The sequence below is a fragment of the Cuculus canorus genome, chromosome 20 (genome assembly GCF_017976375.1).
Source record: "Cuculus canorus isolate bCucCan1 chromosome 20, bCucCan1.pri, whole genome shotgun sequence".
Lineage (NCBI taxonomy): Eukaryota > Metazoa > Chordata > Aves > Cuculiformes > Cuculidae > Cuculus > Cuculus canorus.
In genome coordinates, this window is record NC_071420.1 from 7,083,847 (window position 1) to 7,109,782 (window position 25,936).

At 46.8% G+C, this 25,936-nt stretch overlaps 1 protein-coding gene across 2 annotated transcripts in view; it reads right to left on the reverse strand.

Moving 5' to 3' along the window:
• Positions 1-25,936, reverse strand: part of AP2B1 (adaptor related protein complex 2 subunit beta 1) — a 74,519-nt gene that overhangs the window by 29,717 nt on the left and 18,866 nt on the right. For both annotated transcript variants that reach the window (XM_054085149.1, XM_054085148.1), the window contains exons 6-14: positions 24,236-24,426; positions 21,894-22,115; positions 20,883-21,003; positions 18,584-18,679; positions 14,535-14,650; positions 13,290-13,455; positions 12,678-12,776; positions 9,430-9,689; positions 5,475-5,667 (exon numbers count right to left, since the gene is read on the reverse strand). In XM_054085149.1, the coding sequence (XP_053941124.1) occupies positions 5,475-5,667; positions 9,430-9,689; positions 12,678-12,776; positions 13,290-13,455; positions 14,535-14,650; positions 18,584-18,679; positions 20,883-21,003; positions 21,894-22,115; positions 24,236-24,426 (1,464 nt within the window). The remainder of the gene's footprint in view (positions 1-5,474; positions 5,668-9,429; positions 9,690-12,677; positions 12,777-13,289; positions 13,456-14,534; positions 14,651-18,583; positions 18,680-20,882; positions 21,004-21,893; positions 22,116-24,235; positions 24,427-25,936) is intronic.

Here is a 25,936-nt window from a genome sequence, read left to right on the forward strand (position 1 = left end):
AAACCAGGGCCAGCTGCGCCAAAGGTGGAAGAGGACAGGTCACGCTGCCAATACTGTGGCCACCAGTACCAGTAGCACTTACTGCTAATGCTTTGTCATGCCGAATGATTTCCATCAGTAAGGGAAACTTAAGTACTAACCACTTTCATTTTTCTACAGTGTAAAAAAGCAGCTCTACAAGGCTCTAGCAGGCCTGTTACCATCACAGCAACAACAGCCTCAAATCAGACATAAATGAGTGACCTACCAGAAGAACTACTTTTCTGTGTCAGCACTGCTCCAGCAAGGGACACATGCCCATTGCCAGGAATCCCCACAGATCTCCATAGCAGGGGGGTTGGAACTAGATGATCTTTAAGGTCCCTTCCAACCCTAACTATTCTATGATTCTATGATATTCTTCTAGCTTATCACATCAAAAGAGTCCAGATGAAAGGAGATGCTCAGCTACTTGTGGGAGGCTGGAGGAGCACCCTAAGGAAGCATCACAGCCACATCCACTGCATAAATGGATGCTGGGTCTGACCTAGCATGGATACTCTCACACTGCAGATCCAGGAAAAGGTAAATGCAGTAACATCCCTAAGACCCCACACAGCAAGCCACTGGCAGAGCCAGGAGAAGAATCTGGCACCCAGGGAAGGGAGGCTTTTGGGCTTTCCTAACTACACGAGGCTTCCTACTCCGAGTATATAAAATAACAGCAGAAGGTGTCTTTTATGAAACATTGGTGAGTCCCTAATCAACCTCAATGAGCCATGGTGCTGCCCCCTAAGCCCAGACTTTGAACTCTTCACTTGGAAGCAGTCAGATAGGGAGGGAGGGGGTGACACCAGCAGCCCCTGTTCACCAGCCTTTTGGAACAGGCAGGTACTCAGGACTGCTGGCGTGGGCGTTTCTTCTCAGGCTGCCAAGTCTACAGGTGCCAGGAGCCCAGGATACCCCACAGGAGAGGGTGAGTTAGTGCTCAGATCCCAGCTCTCCATCACACCTCAGAGCAAGCACAGTGATGGGACACAGCCCCAAACCATGCAGAAGGGATGCCTGGAGTCAGATCCCTGGTATCCAGCCTGATACTGAGGGGGGCACAGGTCTGCCTGGAACAGCCCAAACCAGCCCAGGTGTTAAAGAACACTATGGATATCCAGTGTATATCAAACAGCTTTACAATTTAGGACATAAATCAGTCTGACCAGCTCCCAGCCTTGAATCAATAATATTCTTGTAGATGAGTGGCTAGCGTATTAAATAAAATCCTTACATAACAGACAATCCAAGCCTGTCCATTCCTACGGATTTACTGCTCTGCCTCCGGGTTTAAAGCCAGCCTCCCTGGCTCCCAGCCACAGCGCCTCACTCCTGCTAAACGCATGGGCTCACAGCGAGCTGCACAATGTGCTGGGCAACACGGAGCTCTCATGCCCGATGGATTTTCAGGGCAAAGGCAAAATGAACCTGGCTCATTACAGCACAGACAGACATCCTACAAAGTGCTGCATCAACAGCAAACCAGGAGCTGGAGGGCTGTCCCTAATCTGCATGAAATTTAGCCACTTAGAGTCAGCTTTAAGGGGATAAAGCATCAAACTTCAGCTCTTAGCATGCACAACTCCACATCCACTAATCTGCTGTCCAAGCAAGTTTTGCTTCTTCCACGCTAGTGACTGCTATCACTGCTTCACACTGCAGAGCTGGAGATCACAAACAGCTTTGGAATAGTGGGCTTGGTCACTGTCTTACAGAAAGGAAAGCAAAGCAGAGAAGAATAAGAACCCAGGGTGGCAAACAGAGGCACAACCTGGAGCAGATTCAGTGGCTCTTCTCACCAAAGAACATCTCTCCGTAAGGAAAGCATACCTTGTTCTGGGACTAAAGGCCCTTCTCCTCCTTTTCCCCCTTCCCCAAAATTGTTAACACACACACACAGCATCCATACACACACAATATGCCTGCTGCATTTAATACCAATCACAGGACTCACTATGGAGACAAAATAAGAGTCACTAAAGAAATGAACCTATTGAGCAGCTGGAGTCATAGGGATAAATAGCTGGCAGTGCTGAGGAAAAGTCAAGCACACAGTGTTAATTTGCTGTTTATCCAGTTTCACGCCATACAGTCTCTGTTTAAATGCCTGGAAGAAGAGAACCTCACAGCTCAAGAAACAGCCATGCAGAAGGACATTTGCCGTGGAAGTTAAAGCTTCTGCAGATTGTTCTGGGTTCATCCTGTGGGACTTTCACTGCAAGAGCATCCCTCTGAAAACACTCCCCTCCAAAAAAAAGGAGTGGCAACACTCCCTACAGTTGAGGGGATCAACCCAGGATGCAGAGTGGATGTGACAAGCAGCTGAGACCCTACCAGCAGTCTCTTCCAGACCCTTCAGCTGCCTTTAAGACACTTGCAGTACCAATGCAGCCTCGCCATCGCAACAGACTGTGATTGCATGCATCGACTCGGGCACAACCCAAACTATTTTCTTCCCCTGTAACAGAGGCCTATTTAGGCTTTTTAATGTATCTAACAGTGGCATGGAAAATAGAAGTGGGGTTTGGGGTTTCTGTACTGCGGCAGAAGAGTAACTTACGTCCCTGCTCAGTCTGAGAGACTGTGCCAGAGGCACAATATAAAGGATAAGTCGCTTTCAAATATCTCGTGTTTCCCTGTCTCCTTTCCGGTCATCTGAGATCCAAAGAGAATCTGCTAGTGATGAGCAGAAAATAGAGATCGACAGTAGAGGTGATGCAAACTCCCTCACCGGGAGTTTCGAAAAAATGACACCTGACAAATTGCTTTTAGAAAAAGGGATATCCCTTCTTCCTTCCATCAGCCCAAAGCCATGCCTGGTTCCAGTGCTCCTAATTAAGACAATAAGAAGGGTGGGAAAAGAAAGACCAAAGCGTTCCATGCAGAGGAAGACAGCTACCTTCACAAGCACACAGCATTACTATCCAGCAGCACAAAGGACAAAGTGATGTAAACACTGAGCGACTGCTCACCACTCGTGCTCCAAGCAAGAACATGCGAACCTCAGCCTTCCCAATGAAGCAGGGGGAGAAATGCATTTAAAAAGACTTCAGCAGTAATGGAGAAGGAAAGTTCAAAGCGGAGCAAATCAGGCAACAATATGACATACAGAGAGTGTGTATGTGTGAGGTATCTGGAGGAGAAAGAGGAAGGGATTGCTACACTGGCAGCCAGGATGCCTCCTGACACACCAACAAGGCAGATAACGACAAGGACAAAGGAAGATTTTATTTCAGCCTCCAGCCCCACTAGATGACTCAGGAGCAGCCCAAGTGACCACCGTTTTGGATCTCCGGTGAAAGGTGAAGAGCTCAGGCCTTGTTCAAGGGGCACCTTGCGTCGCCTCCCTCTCTATCAAATGCAGAAATAGGGCACATACGTACCTGTGGTTTGAGATCATGTTCTGCGCCTGTGCAACGGTGGCTTGATCTGAGCCCAAGATCCCAATGCCCATCCCCTTGCCATGCAGCCAGGAGATACTGCCTAGCAATTTAGCTAATACCAGTTTAGGGTTAGCAGCTCAATACTTGTTAAACATGCCACAACAATAAACACACACTAATTAGGCTGATTAGGAAAACAAAAGCCATAGGAAGAGAAATTTACCAGGAAAAGATTTACTTTTATTATATATTGGAGGGATCAGGAGAAGACAGGTCATTTGATGCAACAGGACTTCAAGAGAAAGCATTCCAGGGAAAAATCCATCACTGCTCAGATATTTTATCCTGCCCTCGCCCCATTCAGAAACTCAGCTGAGACAGCACCAGCCCCAGGCACAGCCACTCCCCGACCAGACATGATCACTTTGTCCGGTCACACTCCACAGACCCACGGATTTACTTAAGGCTTGAGAAAAACATTAAGTAACAGCCTAGTTCCACATCAACTCACAGCTCTACCGCCAATGTGGCTCACAACATTAAGCCCATTAATGCCGACTGTGAGACAACTCTTTTCCTGAAACCAAATTTTAGTCCTACCGCTCTGCCCATTTATTTGTCTCTGACACTAAAGAGAAGTAAACGGTTACTATAAGTGTCCTGGAAGACAGCACAGACAGAGGAATTTAACTCTGCACCATTTTGAGCCTCCACAGAAAGCATCATTTTCTGCAATGCTTTAAAACAATTAAAACTCCAGCTTTAGTGGCACATCTTGCAAGGAAGGGCAAAGGCTGCACAGGTCTCTGCTCTGGGCTCACTGCCTGCTTTCCCAGCTTAAATCCTCTCCCTCATCTCCCATCTCCCCAGTGTAAAAACAGTCTCCTTGCCACATAAGCCAACTGCTGTTTAGATGGCACAGACTGAAGCACACCTCACCTCCCCGAATGCCAGTGCCATTAAGGGTTAGATTGTTCCCAGTTCATTAGCTGGAGCTGGAAATGTGTTTAACGTCTGCTTTAATAAGATCATGGCAGCTTAAGAAAAATGTCTTTGACAAATAAGGAATTGTTGCATTGAGGTTCATGCCCTACCTCTGTTACTCAGGGCTCGACTGGGAACTGAAAGCTGGACTGGGAACTGAAAGTGCATCTAAACCACACATGGATAACCCAGCCCAGCTCCCTATCAGCCAAACCTCAAACCAAGCAAGACAAACCCACTACAGGTCTGACAGTCACCCAGCTGTGCTCACTGGGGTAATCTTACTCTAGTTCCATGGTGCAATACTCATAGACCGCTTGTGATCTAGGCTGGTGATCGCATTCACCACTTCTCTTCACTACTTCTGATTCTACGATTCTTAATGCCTGGTGGCCCCAGCATAAGTGCACAGCACTGAGCTTTCTCCGCTGCCGCAGTCTCTTCCTCGCTCAGCGATTCTCTCATCGCGGTTCATGCCCAGCTTGCCTCAGAGCAGACACAGCGTGTGATTAGACACACTCCAGAGCTTGACCCTGTCAGTACTACCCCATCTCCTCGGCAGCAGCAGCGGCACGAGGAGGATACACAGAGCACTGCTCTCTCGACCTAACTGCAATTAAAATGTCACCGATATTAAAGCATGACAAACCCTGGAGAATACACAAATGGGATGACACGGGGCTACAGCCTGTGGCCCTGAGAGCTTTGCACCGAAATTCAACGGGTTGAGAACCAGGTGGAACAAAAATCATATCAAAAGGAAGCCTGAATCAATTGCAACGCAGTGAAACACTTCACATCCTTAAAACAATTTACTGGTTTTCTTCTATAGACAGAAAAAGCATGAAACAAATACATCCACTGACCATGGGGATTCTACAGTATGCAGCAACGTTTGTTTTATAGCAGCAAAAACCTGCCGAAAGTTGGCACAATAGCACTAGTTAAATCCTCCTGGAGGACTCAGCGCTGGGAGCTCAGTGATCCAAGTATTACAAGCACAAATGATCAAGGCTTTGCAGAGATAAGCACAGCGTCAATTATTTTGCATCAGCTGAAGCTAAAGAGGATGCTGCTTACCAAGCTGTCCAGCCCTCCTCCCAGGAGGTCCACAGCACCCATCTGCATGGAGGACACTTGGGGAACATTCACTGGTGGTCCCAGGTCCAGGTTGAGAAGGTCACCCAGAAGGTCACCCTGTGACGGAATGACTTGTGGCTGCTCCAGGTTTGTAGTGGCCGTCGTGCCTACAGGGCTATCGCCTGCATCAGTGCTACAGGTGGGAGGAACAAGAAACAGAAACGTTAGTCATCTTCAGACCTTGGCTTCAGATTCCCAGCAAGAGGTGGCTCGTGAGCAGAAGTTAGTCTAAGGCTTATCCCAGCAGCTAATCTGACCACTGCCACCTACACAGCAGTGGGCTAAGGCCAGTGGTTCTTCAACACTTGGCACTTGGAACACAAAGACTTTTCATGCATTATGCATGGTTCTCAGTCCAGAAAAGGGAATCTTCAAGGTATGACACCTGCCCACCTTTAGAATCACAGACCCCTCCTCCAAAAGAGTGACCTGTGAGTACTTTATGGACTACAGCACTGAAAGTATTTCCCAGCTCAGAAGAAATCTGCGAAGATGCCTGTTAGCCCACTGGGCCTGAAGAACACGTGAACATGAAAAAAGTCCAGCTTTGCTTAGAGACCCAACACCTTGGGCCTTTGCTTCAACCGCTGCAAATTCAGCTCCCCCCAGGTCTGGATAAACCACCCTCTGCTGACCAGCACCAACTACTACAACTCCCTTCTAATTAAAAGCCTCAATCCATAAGCAATACCTGCCTTCCACCAAGCATTTCCCTTTCTCTGGGTTAGCTGGCATAGAAATGCTCATTGTACAGCTTCCAAAGTTTTCCATCCTATGCATTCTGGCTGCCTTTCATACTCACTTGCCACTGTATTTTACAACGAAACAGGGGAAGTAAGATCAACTACAGCTCCTGGAGGTCTCATTACAATGTATTTACTCTTCAAATCCAGAGATACTAATATTTTAGAAAACCAAAACTCTACTTTGTGTGCTGTTGCCAGCAGTACTGACAACGTTATTCCGAGCTCCCGTTACTGCAGAGGCAGCCAACAGGTAACCGCACACAAATGCCATGGGAATCACGTCCTCACAAGGTGTTCAATGCTGGGGCTCTTTTGTAAGGACTGCAGTTCCTGCTTTTGAGTAGCCATGATCTCCTGCCTTATCCTTACCCAGTTACTGAAGGGAAAGCTTCAGCAGCAGAATATAAGCTGCTCCCAGCTTCAGAGCCAAGAGGGAAAGGCGCAGCATAAGGACTGCAGAATGAATTAGTTACCAGGCAGTGGCAGAAAGGGCTGAAAGTTTCCTTGCATTTAAAAGCTCTAGACCCCTAATAGTACTAATATTAGTTGTCCTTTCAGCTTCTGCCTTCAGCAGGGAGACTTTGGAGTATGTTGAAGAGCTAACTGAAACATTTTTGAAGAGCAAGTGGTTACTGTGATCCACTCCCACTCCCAGCCTCGGAACCGGGAGGAACAGTGTGTCTGAGCAGAGGCACATTACAAGCCGGTAGTGCACACACTTGGTTATAATCCCTTTAACACTACACCTCTTCAACACTTACTCATCCTGCTTCTGATGGAGATAAAGCAATCCTCCAAGGTCTTGTGTAACTGCAGGTGCCCCAAAGCCCAACAAGAAATTAAGAAAGGGCAAAGCTAAGTCAGTTTACAATAAAAACCAAAACAACAAACGCTCCATTTCCTGTACAGAATGGGCCTCTTGAAAGAGATTTGTATAAACAACTTTGCCTTTCTTTGAAAGAAGAAATGAATAAAGAATACATGGGTTATAAAGGGCAAAGAGACTTGTTATGAGCTTTCTCCCTCATAGTCTTGGGCCATGGCTAGCAGCTGGGTTTGCCCATATGAGCAGGAGATGTCACCCTATGAGTTCAGCCTCCAGCAGTTCTGAGACACTGGGTGTCACAAGGGATGCACAGCCTGAGCCAGAATCAAAAATTCCCTGCAGGCACCTGCGTGGGCACAGGGACTCCTGCCAGAGTCTAACCAGACTCCTCCTCTTCCAGGAGCCCTGTAAACATCTCCCCAAGTCTCCCAGCCACATTATAGCTGAGCAGGGGTGGTGGGAGCCACCACATAGGGAAACACTGCCAAACCATCAGGAGATTTCTCCCCCACCTTTAGGATTCATCTGCAACTCCATGACACTTGGGCTCACTGAAGAGACAGGAACATCTCGCCATCTGTGAGCTGTTCAATGGGTCTCCTCATCAGCTGAGAGCCTAAAAGAATCTGTCCTACACTGCTCTGAATGAAAATGAGATGAATCAAAATGCAATGTAGTGTATTCTGCCAACCATAACTCCTCCTGGGCTTATACCCAGGAAAGCACCAGCTACTCAGCCTACTTCCTCAAGACAACGCTATCTTGACTCCTATAAGCCATATTCATTGTAGACACCCCCATGCTTCCACCTCTGTCTTACTGTGCAATCTAAAGGAGCACCTCAGTCTCTAGCAGCCAGGTCAGTCCCTGAACAGTCGTCAACAGAGTGCAGTAGTAATAAAGATAACTCCAAATAGCTGGGTGAGGAGGATGTCTTTCCCTGGGCACCCTTAACTTGCCTTAAACTGTAAGATTTTCATGTACCTTTTCACGCACGTTCAGCACTAGAAAAAGGCAAACCAATTTCTTATTAATCAGTGAAACAACACTGGATACGCAGCCTCAGGCTCCCCCCAGCCAGAGCAGCTGAATTACCCAGAGCAGCTCACAGTGATTCCCACAGCTGAAAGGGGCAGCTTGGAAGCTGCTGACACTGGAGACCAAATCTACCCCTGCACCAGCTCCTTTATTGAGGTGAACTGAGGTATATCTTTGACTCTGAGAGGCGCTGCACAAAGCGACAACTGCTTTTCTTCTCTGACTTGTGCTTGCTGGTGCTGGGTCAGTGCAGCCAGACTCTATTTCATAGGCAGGGAGAAAACAACTCTGCTTCCCCAAGCCAGTCATTACAGAAATAGCTTCAGTTGCTAAGAATAGCAGAGAAGCGGTGTCAGAAAATAGAAAAGGAGCAGCACCGCACACTGACTTATCAGTGCAACAGCAAAAAATAGCACTCCAAATGTCACTTTGGGAATATTATTAAGAGTTAAGCCTGGATCCACTGCCTCCTGCTGTACAGCACACTTGCATTGGTAATTAATACCATTAGTGCAAGTAGCACTGCTTATCTGACCGAGGAACCATGGGAACAGGCCCAAGAGCAGCACGGCCACCCAGGACTACCATACTGCCTGCTCTTGTAGGTCCAACCCATGCTCAGGGCTGCGATCATGGTGAAGTGTTAAAGCTCCCAACAATTAGCCAAACATTCCCGCTAACCCCAGGGGTGACACGGAACTGTATCAGTCCAGCCATCTTCCTTTAATCCCAGACAGTTTCCAGTGACAGGGCTTAGATGGCTTGTACGCTTGCTTTAGAGGCATCAAGTGAAAGCCAATCCTTCCCCATTTCAAGAGCAAAGGATCCCTGCGCTCGCCTGTTCCAGGAAACTGGTATTATGCTACACAAGCGCTTGTAAAGCTGTGCTGTTGCTGAAGCAAAGCTCTTACAAAACCAAAGCGTATCCTTCCGTAAGACTCTTTTTTACCACAGTTGTCCTCCTCCTGGAAGTTACCCAAAGCTGCTGCTTTTTCATTCAGTCTCTCATGTCAAGAGGGCTTAGAGCCAGTGCCTTTCCGAAAAACATTATAGCTTCTCCTCACTCAAGAACTTTGATACTTCCTTTGTCTCGTGACCCACAACCTCAGTCACTACATACCCAGGATTAAATCCTACAACAAAATGGCTCCTTGAATGACCTGCGAGCCCCTACACAACTGATAAAACCACAAGAGTGTTACAAAAGAACCTCGCATTTTTTGGATTGTTTGCTAGAAGGAAATAAGAAATCCTGCCCATCACCACCATGATTGCCTCAACTTACCTTCCATGGTGAATTGGCAAGTGTTTGCGGTGGATCCCGTGGCTCCCCTCCACAAACGCGTTGGGTGGTTTGTGGTACACAGAAGCCAGAGACCCAATATGGCAGATCAACTCATCCAGCAGAGTCGGCTCAATCAGATCGGTCTCTTCGGAAATAAGTGGCTTTTCTGAGAGCACCACTTCTTTGGCAGTCACCGGGTCCGTGGAAAGAAGGCGCCAGTAGATGTAGCCACGATCCCTCAGGTCTGGGTTGTCAGAATCCTGCAACAAAGCAATACATCAGCCACAGGTTGGAGGCAGACCGACACCTGTGATGACTTAATTTTTCTGGCGGTGATTCTGCTGTATTAAATGGCCAACCACACAGTAGCAACAGTCACCAATTTCAGGACGATGTTACAAGCCGCTTGTTGCCACGAACATCCCAAAATTAAAAATAAGAACCAAGGTATTAATGCCTATATTCCTGTGAAAAAAAACAAACAGGATTTACATCCCACAACTGCCCCAACCCACAGAGCTATCAACTGCTTTCCAAACTCTCCTGCCATCTGACATGACAGCATTAGGAGAACCCCAAGGGGGCGTAGACAGGAGAAAAGACTGTGAGAGGAGAGGACTCTGTCACACCCTAAGAGCAGACTGCATATTGTAACAGAATGATTCAAGATTCCTGGAAATATATGGCTTACCCAAGAGGATTGCTAGACTAAACGACATTGCAGAGCTATAGAATGGATCTTAACAAGCCACGTTCTTGATACACCAAAAGAGATCTTATTTATCCTGCCTTTTAGTTATCTAATGGAGTATGGAAAGATGCTAATGATATGGAGTTAGAACACTTCATAAATTCTCCAGCTGTCAATAATACCCTTGCTTTATCACAGATACTTCTGCCTTTGTATGAAGTGCTAATTACTTCTCTCCTCTCCGAGCAGCTCTGCCCAGAGCAAAGTGAGTGGTGATAGTCTGCACCTAATGTTCTAGGGAGAGGGAGGTGGTGTGGTTTTATGCTGTAGTGCAACGTATGGGCTGTTTATGGATACAAGAGCTGGGATTTTTAATCCCCGCATCAACAGACTTACAGGGAATATGTTTCCGAGTTTTTTTTCCCCCCATAAAATTCTGGCAGCATATCCTACACATCACTAGCCTCCCTCCTCAGCATTTCTTTTCCTCTTCTGTGACCTCATATTCATGTTGCTGCTGACCTGCTGTGGCCTTCTGTAACCTGCCTCTCTGCCCCCTGTCTCCAGACACTCCTCAGGCACAAAGCAAAACCTCTGTTTGTAACAAGACTGAGATTGCTAAGTTTGTTTTGCTCGTAAGGACCTAGCTATAATGTCTGGGTCAACTGATAGATTTCTCTGCAGTGCTGTTTTTCAGTTTGATGGTGGAGTCGTGGACTCTGTACACCCATCGCCCTTCACAATTCCTACAAGAATCTCCACATGCCGCCTCCAGCAGGCGGTTCAAGATCAGGCAGCGCTTCTGCAAGGGCAAACATGAAAGACCACGTGCTCCTTTCTACTTGGAGGCACATACAGATTCAAGACTTACCGCTTCTTCCCAAAGCCAAATAAAAAGACTTGAAACTTTAGTAAATCTCCTGGAAGAGGCTCAGACCTTCCCTTTCCACACTTCTCCCAGTTCTCTGCTCTCCAGGGCCCGCATGCACACCCGTGGTGCATACCAATGAACCTGTACCAGCTCAGTTACCCATCCATGCCAGACAGACATCGGCGATGAAGATGTAGAGGCTCTGCACTATCCATTAGGTTATGGGCTTGCAGGGACTTTGATCGCTAGTGCACGTTTGTGTCCCGCTCAGCCCCACCTGCTCCAATGCTATTTTTGCCAGTGTTGGCTCGATAAAGCCGGCTTTGCTACAATCATACCTGCAGTGAGCTGCACAGACATACCCTAAGAGACACTCAAAGTGCAACAATACCTAAGCTGGGGAAAGAAACACACATGCAATTACTCTCCCACTCAAGTGAAAAACAGTATCTCTACCTAGAAATCAGACCTTGAAGTGTAGAGCTCTGTAGCATTTTACAGCCAGTTATCCTACACTGACTTATTATTCATATAAAATACAAGAAGCCAGACTGAATCAACATTTGTGACAAACAGAGAAAAAACAGACGCCCATTACATTCCTAGGGTGCCATTAAGTGTTTTGTGACTCAGCATAGTGGGCTTTAACACTTAGTATCTTTCTTCTCTTGGCTCAGACAAATGGTACAGCATGCCCTTGGCCCACCCCTCTCCGGAAAGGAGCCCGGAGCCTGCCTAAGAGCAGAGTACGAAACAAGAAAAGCATGCCACAGGTTTCCTGCCACTGACCACTGCGATACCCCCAAAGGGATGAATAATAAAAGTTTTATTTGCTAATAAGTCCACAGCCGTGACTTCTTGCAGCCAAGAGGAGCAAAAAGGCAAGCTGACGATTGACTGCAGGTTTTCTGCTCAGAAACAGTTGCAGCCCCTTCCAAACAGCCACGAGACTATTGTCTTCACTTCACTCAGCAGGTCTGGGGAGGAGCTGCTCTTTTTGGACCATGTCATCACACATTTCCCCAGTCATTACCGACAGGGAGTGCAAGAGGACTGGCTGGGGTCTCGTTCACTCCTGCCACTAGGACATGTCCACTTCTGTCCTCCAGAACTGCAGCACTGCCGTCTGTCAGCTCACACCCATCCCCACTTGCAGTGATCTGAGCTCATAACTCAGCACCTCATACAAAATGAATCTGAGATTTTAACCCACGGTTACAGCCTCCAACAAAGCTGCCAGATTGTTTGACAGCATCCAACTACAAAGAAAAACCACCCAAACCTCAGTTCTTTCTTTTTCCTTGCACTGCTTAAGCTTTACTGTTCACAGCACAAAGTCTTTGCCAGCCCCTTTCCCTCTGTCATCGCTCCAGATGCTTCAACTGAAAGAGACCTACAAGGGGAAAGCATTTTGGTTTCCCAATAACTCTACCCTGTCCCTAACTTCTCATTTGCTGAGGGAACAGGGAAGGAATTAGCATGAAGCAAGAGCAAAGGAGGAGAAAGCAGATGCCAGACAGCATAGCAACAGGCACAGAGCAGCTCTGACATGGAGTATCTTTGGGAGAGAGGGGAACATGCTTGAATCCCACCCACTGCAAAGCTGAGTGGCCTGGCAGAGGGGAGACACCACATGGCAGGCCAATGGTGTTGGAGGTCTCTGGTTCACTGGGTATTCTGGCTTACCTGTGTGGCCAGGCTGAGGACCTGCTGAACCAGCTCCTGCGTCTCGGAAGGCTTTTTTAAGAACAACTTCACTATAGCAGTCAGCAGAGTGAGCTGCACCTGAGGGAAGGAGAACAGCAGAGATTAGAAAATTCACCCATGTTTTAGCAACGCCTCCCAAATCTCAACATCCTTTACTGTTATGAAACTCAAGTCCTATGCTTTGTAACAGCATTACACTATTCTTTGCCAGTAAAACCCAGTACAATGAGACTCAGACTCTCGCCTGTTGCAGAACGCCTCCCCAGACCAGTCCCTGGTCAGCACACTGACGTTTCTGTCACACTCATCCATCCCACCACTCTTCTTCTGTACGTTCTGGTCCCTATAGTAGGGCTATGCCCCAGGAAGTGTGCAACCTCTAGAAATCCCTCCTGCTCTGCCTTATCCGTCCAAGAAGGGAAATTTGGAAGACATGGACAACAGAGCAAGTCTACAGACTCCCAAGAGCTCTGTTTTATCCAAATACTGATGTTTTCATTGGAAGCTATGTTCTGACCACTCCAATTTACCATCCGCCCCATACATACATTGCATGAAACACTAAGGATAAGATGCACTGCACAATTTTACCTGAGTACTTTCATCATGGAAGCCCTCCAAAAAACTCTCCAACAGCTCATCTGCGTTGTCAATTCTTTCTGCATATTCGCCCACTATCCAGATCATGGCAGCTCTGGCATCTGGTTCATCCAGAGAATCTAGGTTCTCGCACAGAGTGGCGATGATGCTTTCATACCTGAGTCGTCAGAGCACCGGTGGGTTACTGGGGTGAATGCAACTTGTCCCCCTGCATCTCTTCCCACATCATTCCGCAGAGAATCCTGCACTGAATTACAACGCCTGGTATTTCTACGCAATAAACAGCATTTTCACTCAACTAAAGCAGATATTCCCAGGCTTTTTCTTTCTCCAAGCAAAACACTAAGATCTCACAAGCTCCTCAGGAGCTCTGCAGTCTAGTTAATCAGCAAGACTGCCCAGATGTGGAATTCAAGACAAAGCTTCCTTCTCTATTCTGTTAAAGGGTACACTTGATCCAGCAGTTCAAATTGTGAATCTGTATCAGATCCTGCAGCCTTGCTGGCATCTTCAGACCAGTAACTCTAAACTGGATATTACACTTCCCCAAAGGCTTTACTGTGAAAAACAGACGCTAACCCACACTCATTATATAGATTCCCCTATTCCCATGCGTAGGTATCCCTGCCACAAGCAGGCAATCTATCTTGTAACTGACAGTAGAAATTGCCAGGGAGGCTCACAGGCATCACTTATTACTTTTTAGGTGATCATGAAGTCTCTGCTGAAAGATACTGCTGCTGTTCTGCAGCTGAAGAGACAAAATCTTATTGCAGAAACAGCATAAAAGCAGCTGAGCCGGAGAGAATACTTGATGGAGAAAGTCAGCAACTCGGTGTTCAGCACAATCTGACTGGGATCTCAGACCATGAGAGCCATGAACTTTCACGGCCTTCTGGAGGAGATGAGAAAAGGCAGAGCCTGATGCTGTAAAACTTGGTCAAATTTTCCTTCTGGCATTCTCTGTAAGAACTTTCCTAGCTTTTGATTCAGGCTTACACTCAGCATCAACATGGAGTGGTGTGGAAGGTACAGCTTTCAGTTCAAACTAACAATGCGGCAGGCTGATGCCTCATCTAGAGCCAACATCGGAATCCTGCCACACTAGGAGCCAGAGTCAGAACAGACACCTTTGCTTCAGAGCCCTGGTAAGCTCTGCTGAGTAAGTGTTACATTGCCCTCCTCTGACACCATGAGACAAGGGCTTCCATAAAACTTAACAATACTTTCACGTACTTGTTAGGGTACTTGCGGAAGATGTCTCTGATGACGACGATGGCCTCCTGGACCACATAGTTCACCTTGGTCTGGATGAGGTCTAGCAGTGTGCTCACACAGCGCTCTGCAGATTGCTAGAGAGAACAGAACAATACGATTAAAACAAGCTGAAGCAACACTCCTTCCCAGCCCAGAGCACATGCTGAGGAACAAGGCATGCATATGAGAAAAGACCCAGAGGGGGGAACAAAAAAGACGACAGCTACTAACTCAATACATGTGAAAGAAAAAGCCTACGGGTTGCTGGGGACTTGTGTGTTACAGTGGAGATACCAGCTGACTTCGGCTCCTGCAAGAATTATCAGATGAAGCAAACACACCAGTAGACAGCTGGATCATCGCACAGGAGACCTTAAGAACACTGCCTGCATTACTACTTATACCACGCATTTGAAAGAAGGCACCAAATGAGCTCTCTTGAGCCCAAGCTGTGGCAGAGAGTTGTCCAAGCTGTGGCAGCCAGAGATTGGAGAGTCTTGCCAGGGACTACTGGAAGGCATCTGGGGATGCTGGGGGCAGGAGAAAACCATGCTGTCAGTCACTCTGCAAGAATAGCAGCAAAAAGCAGCTCACACCAGCAAGAGGTTCAGCATCCTGCGGTTGAAGTCACTAGCAACATCTGAAGACACAGCTATAAACAGAAATTCAGCTGTTGCTAATGCAGCTTTCACATTGATTAGTTCAAAATTCCCAGCCATAGCCACTGTAAGGTAACAAAGCCTGGACACTGGTGTGCTCCAGGAACCAGGACCGGAGTTAGAGGCAAATAATTCAGGGAGGTCTATTCCTGAATAGCACGGCGAGGCAGCACATCACAGGAGCACCAAACTCCAGCACGGGAGAGTTTCAAATAAGGACAGCAATTTTGCTATTAGCAGAGTACACACAGAGCCTCATTACACAGCTGGTGATTAATGTGAGCAGCAGACTGCTCACGACACCGCCGAGGTAGTCACCATCAGAACATTCATAAAACAGTCAGGATTGAGACAAACATCACAGGGCACAAACAATAGCAACGTAGGTGGATTTCTGAATTCAAGTGAGCTAATAGTCCCCTGTGCTCTCAGAGAGCTCGAAGGCTGGGCAGGAGGAGGAGAGATGGAATGGCATTTAACTCACAGGAATCATTTTTTTTGAGAATGGGCAACAATCTCCAGGACAAGCCTCAAGGCTTGTAGAGATGGATCTGGGACAAGCTAAAACCTCTTGGTGATTTCTTGCCCTCATGACTCCTGCTGCTGTATCTCACAAACACAGCCTACGCACATGAACAGCCGCAACGCCCATGTGGGGATCAGCCAAGAGGAGACACTATAAACCAGAGTCGGCCTTCTCTTTGCAAACTAAAGGCCATCAGACTCTACCTTGAAATTCAAATCAGACAGACAAAAATCCAACACAATTGGTGCCAGAGTGAGGAGAGGTATCGGACAGCATTATTTGACTGGTACCATATTTTTTTATGATACTTCTTCCTCCTTATCATGGCTTTACAGGTACGATGCCACTAAGGAGGCAGTGAAATTGCAATCTAGTGATGTCCTATTCTGACCTCTTCTCCTGCTCAAGAGAAAATTTGAGGCCAATGACCTGGAACACTTCCATTTCATGGGGACTGACCACAGACCTGGCTTCACACAGACTGACATTGCTCACAGTGTTAACCTCACTCCCTTGCAAGAGAAATGCTGCAGAGCTTGCAATTTCAGCTCTCAACAGTTTGTTAACCTTCAGTAGATGTTTTAACAAACGGCCCTAAGAGGCACTTGTGCTAAACCTGTCCTAGGCAGACTCTACAGAACCCACAGCATCGGTTGCTGTTCCTAATAAGTGGTCCAGCCCTGTCAAAGCCTACAACCAACAAAGCTTTAAGAGCCGCAGAATTCAAGGAAAAGCAAATTAAGGTTTATTTTTCTTATCTTTATAGACACTTTGAAGCACGAGTTTTCCAGGAAGAGCACAACATCCACTTTGAAATCTGCAGTACTGATTTTCTGCCCAAGAGTCTCGTAGAAACTGAGCAGTCCTTCAGGCACACGCACAGCAGAGCAGCCCCTGTAACAAAGCCTCCCTGTAACGTACATCTCTGCTCACCCCATCCCTTGTAAACACTTCGTTATCTGAAGGTAGACATCCCTGAGGACTGCAGTGCTGCAAACTGATGAAAGAGTGCCCCAACCAGAACAGGTCTCAAGTTGGAGCAAGAAAGGACAAATAGCATTCCAACATCGAAATTGCTTTGTTTTTCTGCAGAAATCAAATGAAAGCCCACAGGATCACTTAAGTAGCACATGGCACACTCAGACATAAGCATCAATGATTTCTAAAAACCAGGCTACTGTCAGAATCTCCCGGAATCGAGACAAATCCCCCTCTAATATGGGTCCTTCTGCTCCTCCTTCGCTCCAGAGGAGTTGCTATTCTTACTGCATCCACTGAATTTAATCTTCCGTTAGGAGCGGTGCTTTGTTTCCCTACAATCAAAGCATCAATGACTACTTTCTATAGCACTGTCAATGGAGTAAACCAATGCACAAGCCAGATACCTTCACCTCGTGCTGTCAAGTCCAGCTACACCACACGGTTTGCTGTAGACATAGTCAAGGTAACTCTGAGCCCAGCCAGTCCATCCATGCAAGATGACATCGTTCTGACATCACTCAAACCAATACGACTACTTAAGCCTGAGGAAAACCCATCAGCCTTGCTATTCCGCATGGGTATTGCTTGCATTTCCAAAACGAGCGCTACCTCTGCTGTTAGAACCATGCACTGCTGCACAGCAAAGGTAATGTCACACTTGCTCTACGGCACACGGCACAGCAGACCAATTTATTTACTGTCTTACTTCTAGGAGAGACAATTAGACAAAAGGTGGCATCCTTGAGGGCAGAGAAGAGGTTCCCCACGAATACTCATTCATCATCAGCTCCTGCTCGCTGTGCCCTATGTCAAAAAGCAGATTTCTAAGCCTTGGGAACTTGGACACTGATGGCTGTAAGAATGTTCTTCCATTAGTCACAACTCGCAGTGCAAACAGGCTCTAGTAAACACAGATGCACTGGGGACAGGGATTAACCTGGAGATGAGGACATGCTAACGAGTTGTTCTGTATTTGCCCTCTTTAAATCTTGCTCATCAGAGAAGCAAACAGATCTCATCTTTAGCAGCAGTGTCTCCAAAGATGCATTGCTAAAAGCCGAGATTAACAGTACATATTGAGAGACATACTTAGAGGTCACCACGTGTTTGAAGGGACATCATCATTAGTCCTTTGCATACTGAATGTGACTGTCATGGTATCAGTGATGGGAGAAGGAGTGTAAGGGATGAGGGCTGAGAAGGATAAAAATTTCCAAAACCGCCTTGATACTGCAAGGAATTCACCGCCTTTGATGGGAAACCAGAACAGAAACAGCCAGGTCCTAGTGAGAAAGACCCAGCTGAGAACTAAAGCGAGGTCTCACCCACAGCACCAGCACCACTACAGAAAAGGCTGCCATCACCTTTTTACTCCTCAGGAGCCCTCTCCCAAGCTTGAGAGCATTTTGTACCACCACTCCTGTGGCTCCAGCCAGCCTCCTGCCCGCATGCAACGTGGAAGGAGCACTCCTGTGTTTTGAACTGAGTTCCTCTGCACAATCTTCTCTCCTACCCCCTTCAAAACACCAGGCCACAGCAATTAAAGAAGATACCTGTGGGTAAATGGTCATTGTTCCATTGAAGCCAGTACAGTAAAATACTGCTTCAAGGATGACTGAACTGCCTTGCTTTGCCTGTGAGCAGAGGTCTAAGAGGAGCACACCACCCTCCCGTGATGTGCTCTGCTGGAGCGCACAAGTCCTGCTGCTCAGCTGGGGCTTTGCCCATGAGTGTGACCCATCCAGGTCACTTGGCTGCCAACACCAGAGCAAAAAAATTCCATGTAACAAAGGAGATGGCGAAGCTCGTTATTGTTTATGAAGACAGCAAGCTACAAATCCCCTCAAGTTTCAGATACTTGCCTCAACCTTGATGGCACAGCGCCCAATCGCTCGGACAGCCTTGCGCACAAAGTCAACGTCCACCTCGGTAGCGTATTCCTTGAGCTCTGCCAGGACCTGCAGAGAAAGCGCACCCACATGAACCCCTGGGGTCACACAGAGAGGACATCCCATTCCAATAAGTGATGCTACTCAAATACCAGCACAAGAGCAGGATGGATTCTTCCACAGCCACAACTCTCCCAAAGCTAAGACCAACAGCAGAGTCTGACTATCTCCATCTCAAACCCACTGGCTTGGATTAGGCAGCAAGACTCGATTCAGGCTGGCCAAAGCCAAAAAAGACTGCTTGGTCTGGATTATTTTCAAATTCCCCTGAACGAAAGCCAGGGGCAAGTTCAGCCTTGCCAAACTTAAACATGTTATTCTTTTTCACACCGAGAATACAGTGAAGTCGCGCTCACATCCATACACAGACTTTTTGTACAGTTTATTGTACTTATTGTTCTACATTCACTGTACGCAAAGTTCTGAGTTACAACCATTTTTGATGTCTCCTCTTTTGTGCAGAGATGAACCTCTGGATCCCAAAGGAGGACAAGGAGGAGATCTGAAGACACCCTGGCACATCTATACAAAGATTTATAACAGTGTGTGAAGAATTTTCCCCCTCTCAAGAATAAGATTTACTCTTTTGTTACAGGTTTTCTTGCTGATGGAAACTGAACAAGGGTTTAAACTAGGACCCGCTGGGATCTTACAGACCAGTAACTAAAAAGCCACTTAATCTTAAACAAACCACTAGGCTTAGAAAAAAAAATTTAAAAAAAAGACCTTATGCAATTCATATTCCCTGAAAATCTCATTTGTTTCAGTTTCTCATGTCAAAGGTGACATGAGGGATTTCATCTTTATGTCACAAGTAGATGGCAAGGGAGAGGTGAACACCACCAAGCGAGACAGTTGTTTGAAAAATCTCCAGTCAATGCCAATTGCTCAGAACGATGACAAGATAAAGAGGCCTTGAAGGGTCAGACTGCAGACAAATAAATCTGCAAGGAGGAGACAGGACATCTGTGTTTTGAAGTTTTATTATTTCCTTGGATGATCTATGTTGCACAGTGCTTGGAGCACCCTGGTTCAGCAGCTCATGCTCTCCAAACGCTGCCTGAGTCGGAGTACCTCGGATTCAACCAGCTTGCTGCCTTATTCTGGAGCAGGCATGGAGATGGAGAGCCTCGACAAGGCACACAGAGAGCATGCGAGCAAAGCCCTGCTCTCCTTGGGTCTCATTTCAGGGTGCATTTCTAACAGAGCCTGGATTATTTTTGGAAATGCCTCCTTAGAACCAGGGAGAGATTCATTCGTTAGTCTGCAGATCCCAGCCCCAGGCTCTGCCCTCCAGACACCACTGCCTTTCATCCAAATCACCTGATTATCTAAACATTATGCATTAAAACTGGGATGGAGCCTACCAAGAGTAAATAGAAAACTGTGAATACATTCTCATGGAAACTGATTTTAAAATGTTTTCCATGTCCCCAGTACAAAAGGGGCATGAATTACCTTGCTGTGATCAAAAAAAAACATTAAGGGAGAGAGCTGCTTGAAAACATCACATTAAATGAAATTGCTTTTTGACAACTAGGATAGGTCAATAATAGCACCAATCAGAGGCATTAATCAGTCTGCGTAAGTGTTAGGTCTTGTGGGCAGGATGGCACTCAAGAACACTTTAAGAACAGAATATGGATTAAAACTATATCAAATCCAAGGCAGATCTACTCTGTAAAGCAGCCTCAATTCAGTTTAGCGTTAGCTCTGTGTAATTTCCACTCTGGAAGCAAGTTAAGAAAAACAAAAGTAACTTTAGTTCTGAAAAGTGTCTGTGCAAGGGTTTAACAATTTAACTAATACACCTGAAATTCACACTTGGGTAATGTTTGGCCTTTCTGAACGCCTCCATCACAGGCACACCTCTCACATGAAACAAGCCTCTCGTTCCACTAGCAGCGGAACTTGGCACTAGCAGTGATTCATCTGACAGGAGACACCAGCTATTCTCCTGGAAGTGTAATCTGTAAAACAAGACCTACCTAAAGGTCACAATGCAAGGCAGATCGTGCTGTTAACATCTACACCGTGCTGTTAACTCCAAAACCTCCCGTTAAGGAGGTGCACAGAGCACTGTACAGGGGCCGTGATGCCTAATGGCCAGGACAACACCAGCAGCAGTGGCATGCATCCTCATGCAGGGACCATGAGAGGGTTTTTCATCCCCAGAACGCGGGCAGAAGACATCAGAAGGTCCCCAGCTGACCTGGGCAATGTTTGCTTGAGAAGCCAGGCGGATCATGATGTCCAGTTTCTCCAGTTTGACGTAGATGGGGTCATTGTACTTCACAAAGAACACCTTGATTTCCTGCTTCAGGATTTCAGGCCTGGAGGGAAAGCAATGTTGTTGCACTCAAGACTGTTACAAACAATAGGCTCTAACCTTAACAGAAGGTATCTTTTGTGCAGAATTCTACCCAAACATTCACTGAGAAACAGAATGGTGTTATTTTGTGTTCAGGACTTGCAAACAATCGTATGAGAGTGACAATTCTAAGACAGTTAGAAGACTGGAGAAAAAGACTATATAAATACAAAATGCAGAATTCAAGTCTCTCTAACCATGCCCACATCTCCACCTCCTCCACTTGAACCTCTGAGCCAAACACTGCAGACAGACAGTGGCCGTCCGTGTTTTCAGTGAACAAATCACAGCCTCATCTCAATGCAAAACCCACCTACAAACTCATTTTCTGCCTTCCCCTGCAAGATGCCAGTGCACAGTAACTCTGCCCTGAACAAAACCACTAAGTGCTGTCCAACCTATCTCACCTTCCCAGCAAGGAATAACAGTATTTAATAATGCACGTAGGAGTAAAACAGTGGAAAAAAAACATCCACTGTACCTCAGTGTCACTATCCAGGGGGTTCAATGCAGAAGAGAACAGCATCAGCACACTGAGCTTCTGCAGGTCACTACAAATGCACAGTTACACCCTCCTCCCTATTTGCAATCTGATTTATGGCCTAAGAAAAGGGCAGTTCTTACTGCTCTTAAAAGGCAACGAAGAGAGAGGCAGGGAAAGAGACACCAATATCACAAATATGCCATAAAGAACATTAATTCAGGCTGCCAGAGTCGTGAGACCCTTTCATCTGTCCCTTGACGGATGTGAATCTGGATTAAATGAAGTTCTGTGCCCACAGAAATATCTGGAGGTCTGAGATAAACAGCTACCCTTTGGCAACCCAGGGATAACACCCCCTGAGGCTTTACCTTTTCTGCACTATCAAGTTGATGTTCCTCAGGGCGACATACTGAACTTCAGGCTCTCCAGAGAGCAGGGTCACCAGTGGAGGGGCGAGCTTCTTCAGCAGCATGTTGTAATAGTCTGAGTCCTTGGGAAGAAGTTCCAGGAACTTCATCAAGACTTTCACTGCTGACAGCACCACTGCAGAGTTGGCATGAGAGAGACGAGGGGTCACCCGTTCACAAATACTGGAGACAGAGGAGCAAGAAAGGGTTCACATTTAATTCAGAGCATCAGATAGTTCAGATCTTGTCTGAATTTAGGAGACCGCGCATGGCCTCCTCAGACACCTCTTTGTTTTGTGCACAAAGAACAGGCCAAGTCCCACTCTCCTCAACACAGCAGGAAGCAAACCACAATGACTTCTCTCGCAGCTTCAAGCTTCTCTCCTGACACAGTTGGTCAGGGACCCTCCAAGCCCTCGCATTACAGCCTCAATGCATGTTCAGTTATCAGTGCCTCCTGCCTTCACCCGGTGGCATTCTCTATTACTGTGATCTCGTCTGTCACCGACAAACACAAATTTAACAAAACAGCTATCAGAACAACTCTTTAGCACCCATATAATCACTTGGAGGTGATGCACGCTTCTGGCTTGCTCGGGAGGTGCTGCCACTTCAACCACGTGTTTCTGCAAAAAATGGGTTTTGTTCCTCTGAAGATATAGGCATATAAACCTCCTCCCGAGTCTCTGCTTCCCCACTTGCCGCAGCAGATCCTATAATCAGCAGCATCCTCAACAACCCACCCCAAGTGGAAAGGAAGTCTGGGTTCATATTGTCTTTCTTACAGCATCTGTCAAGTTTCTTCCCACCCCCTCCCGCAGATTGCTAACCCACAACAATATGATTCCCATCTGCGCCTCAAAGTTTCTTCCCCGGAAGCTCTGCTTCCAGCCCCCCCCGGAAGGGAAGCAGCAGGGCTAAAGGAGGAGCAGAGCAGTCCGCAACTCAAAGCTGGGGGCAGTCCTCAGCTGCCTGAGGCGCGTGCTGGCTAAAGCTGCTCCATCGCCCTGTGCCTCAGTTTCTTCATGCACAGGGGTAACAGCGCCAGCCTTGCTGAGACGGAAAATGCTATAAAATCAGTTGCTGTCATTCTCCTATCTGAAACCAGGCAGGGTCCGAGAGTTAAACTCCACACAAAGGAGTAAAAGCAGGGACTGCCCATCCAGTTTCACACACCTCTCTGAGGAAGAGTTACAGATGAGGAACTGGGACGTGTTCACAGTTGTTCAGACCAGCGATCCCTGTCTGACAAAGCCAGGATAATACTGGCCTGACACCCTGGGGACCTCTGCAGGTTTCTAGCACTCATTAAGAGCTGTTTCTGGCACAAAAACAGAACACAAGGGGGAGGGGATTAAAAAAAAAATTTAAAAAAATCAGTAAGAGTACTGGCAAGCTTCTTAAAAAAAGTGTATTATCATTGTGCCTCAAAACCAGTCACTGAGGAAACCCACCAAATCCAAAAGGTCTGCCATGGGTTTTCCATGTGGGTTTGTGCCCCTTCCTCATCTCCACACCCTACAACATCTACAGCAAATATATCAAGTCTGAGAATTCCCATGTGCCAAGCCATTTTCTTTCTTGGTTCCTTGTTTTCTCGGGTACAGAATCTGACTTCTTGTGATTCTGGACGCAGATGAGGAGGCGGCTTGAATTGCATGAATTAACACCCTACTACCTAAACCCTAGAGTCTTTGTATTTCAGTTTAGTCACTGCAGTCGAAGGTAAAAGCACCAAAGGTGAATTTGGAGTGATAAGAAAGAATTTCTCAGCTCTATTCTCAGTTCTATTGTATCACAGAAGAGTTCTTAGTTGGAAAAAATGTTCCAGTGTTGGATCTGCAGTACTTTGGAGACCTCCAGCGCTATAAGGCCTCCTTGCCTCTCCAAGTAGCAAAACCAGATTTTGAAAGCTCTGATTTAAAGCAGAAACCCCTCCAAACATGCTTCCAGGTGGGTCAGTCACCGTCCCAGGTTTGGCCTTGGCCTGATCCTGTCTCAGCAGTGCCGGTTCACACAAAAACTGGCCTTTGAAATGGGAAAATGGGGAAAAAAAGGTAACGATAAACAGAGAAAGTGGTTCTGCACAGGGAAGGGACCAGTTTCCAGCATCAGCCCAAACTACCAAAAGCTGCCTTCCTTTAAAACCTCTCTTACTTCCTCTTCCTCATGCTGCTGCATACGTGAACAGAGCCCCTTGCTACCACGAGCCCCTTCAGAGTCGTGACACTGTCAGGAATGTGCAAGTGCCCTGCTACCGAATAACCCCAAGAGGACCATGCAAAGAGCAGGAAAAGCCATACCTCTGAGCTTCGCGATCATCCTTGGGGTTGTAGTTGGACAGGCAGTCCAGGATGAAGATCTGACCCCACTCCGTGCACTCATTTAAAGCCGTCAGCAGCTTGTTGATGTTCTGAGGGTTCAAATCCAGCAGGTTGCTGTTGGGATGTGATTCACTGATTTCCGACAGGGCAGCCACAGCGTTCGCTACCACCTGGGGGAAGAGACGGAAGAGCGTTCTTTGCTAGCGTGCCATCAGTGGCAGGGACAGACCTGAGCTTAGCAGGGGTTACACATGGGAAACAAACACTGAGATGCCAGTGTGTGCTCTCAGCTGCTCAGCAGCAGCCACCACACCAGTCACACAAGCCTTCAGGGACCCAGTGCACCCTCACAAACAACACGGAGAGCCCAAAGCTTGGCTCTAACCTTCCTCTTTGCCAAAATTTGAAGAGTCTCTTGGGGAGAAAGCGAAAGAACAGCAGCACAGCAAGAGGGGGGTGCCAACACACCCAGGACACACAAAAAGCCCGCATGGGTGCAAAGAACATTTGCTAGAGAAATTACAACTTGCAAGTATTTTTGTGGAAGATAATAAAAGTTAGAAGTCACCTCTGGACAAAATGAGGACCTGGGACCAAAACCTCACAAAAGGCTTCACTCTGGAGGGAGCGAGATACGGCATCAGAGTCCACATGGAACAAGAACACCTTGCCTTCCTGCAGGCTCCAAGCTTCCACTCTGGCTCATTTCAAGTAGGCAGCACCTCCCCTCACTTCCAGGAGATGCTCAGCTAACACATTCAAAGCCTCTAACTGCCCCACTTATTCAGGAATGTATGCCTCTTCCTTAATTTCCCCTTGGTAGTCCCACAGCACATAGCTTAACATGATCCAAGAAATAGCAACCATCTCCTGGGTCTCCATACCGTCCATTTGCCTGCTTTACAGAGTCTCACTTGTTGCTACATTTATGACGAGGTAAGGTCTTCTCTTTCCCAAACACGGATGAAAGGAAGCACAGAGAGGAGGCCTGGGGTCGAGCTTTACAAGAGTGAGAAGTGGGAGTGCAACACAAATTTCTAATCCCATACTCAGACTCATCAGTTATTACAGCAGAGGCCAGCGGAAGATTGTTAAAACAGGAGAGTTGCAGAATGTATAGGCAAACCCAGAAAGCTTGAAGACAAGTCTTTTATTCGTTTAACTAACCAGAAAGGGGATTTAAGCCTGAGTTTGACACACAAAACTTGGTATGCCACAAAAAGGCATTTTCGGGATATTGTACAACGCACATTGTGGCCATTCCAACTCACAGCGCACGCCTGCTAAAATGAAGATTTATAGCATCATTTTCTATAGGATTAGGCAAAGAAACATCCCTAAAATCACCTGATGCTTTGATGCAGCACACAGAAAACAGGAACAGCAGGACCAGAAAATTCTCTGCATTGTTCCCATCGCTGCTTGTCATCAAACCAACGCATTCCAAAGCCACTGCACAAGCACAGTAATGTTGGCTATTCTGCATTTCACACCTAGAGGTCAGAGATACGATTGCAATCCAAGATTTTATGAATTTCATTAGTCGAATGAGCCTTCTGTCACCAAACTCATTAGCAATCAGAACTACTGTCTTCTTGTACTGCTTTAATCAGTATCCTATTAAGATATGTTGCCTATTCTTCCCATTATTTAATTTGCTGGATTCCTGAATGGTTAATG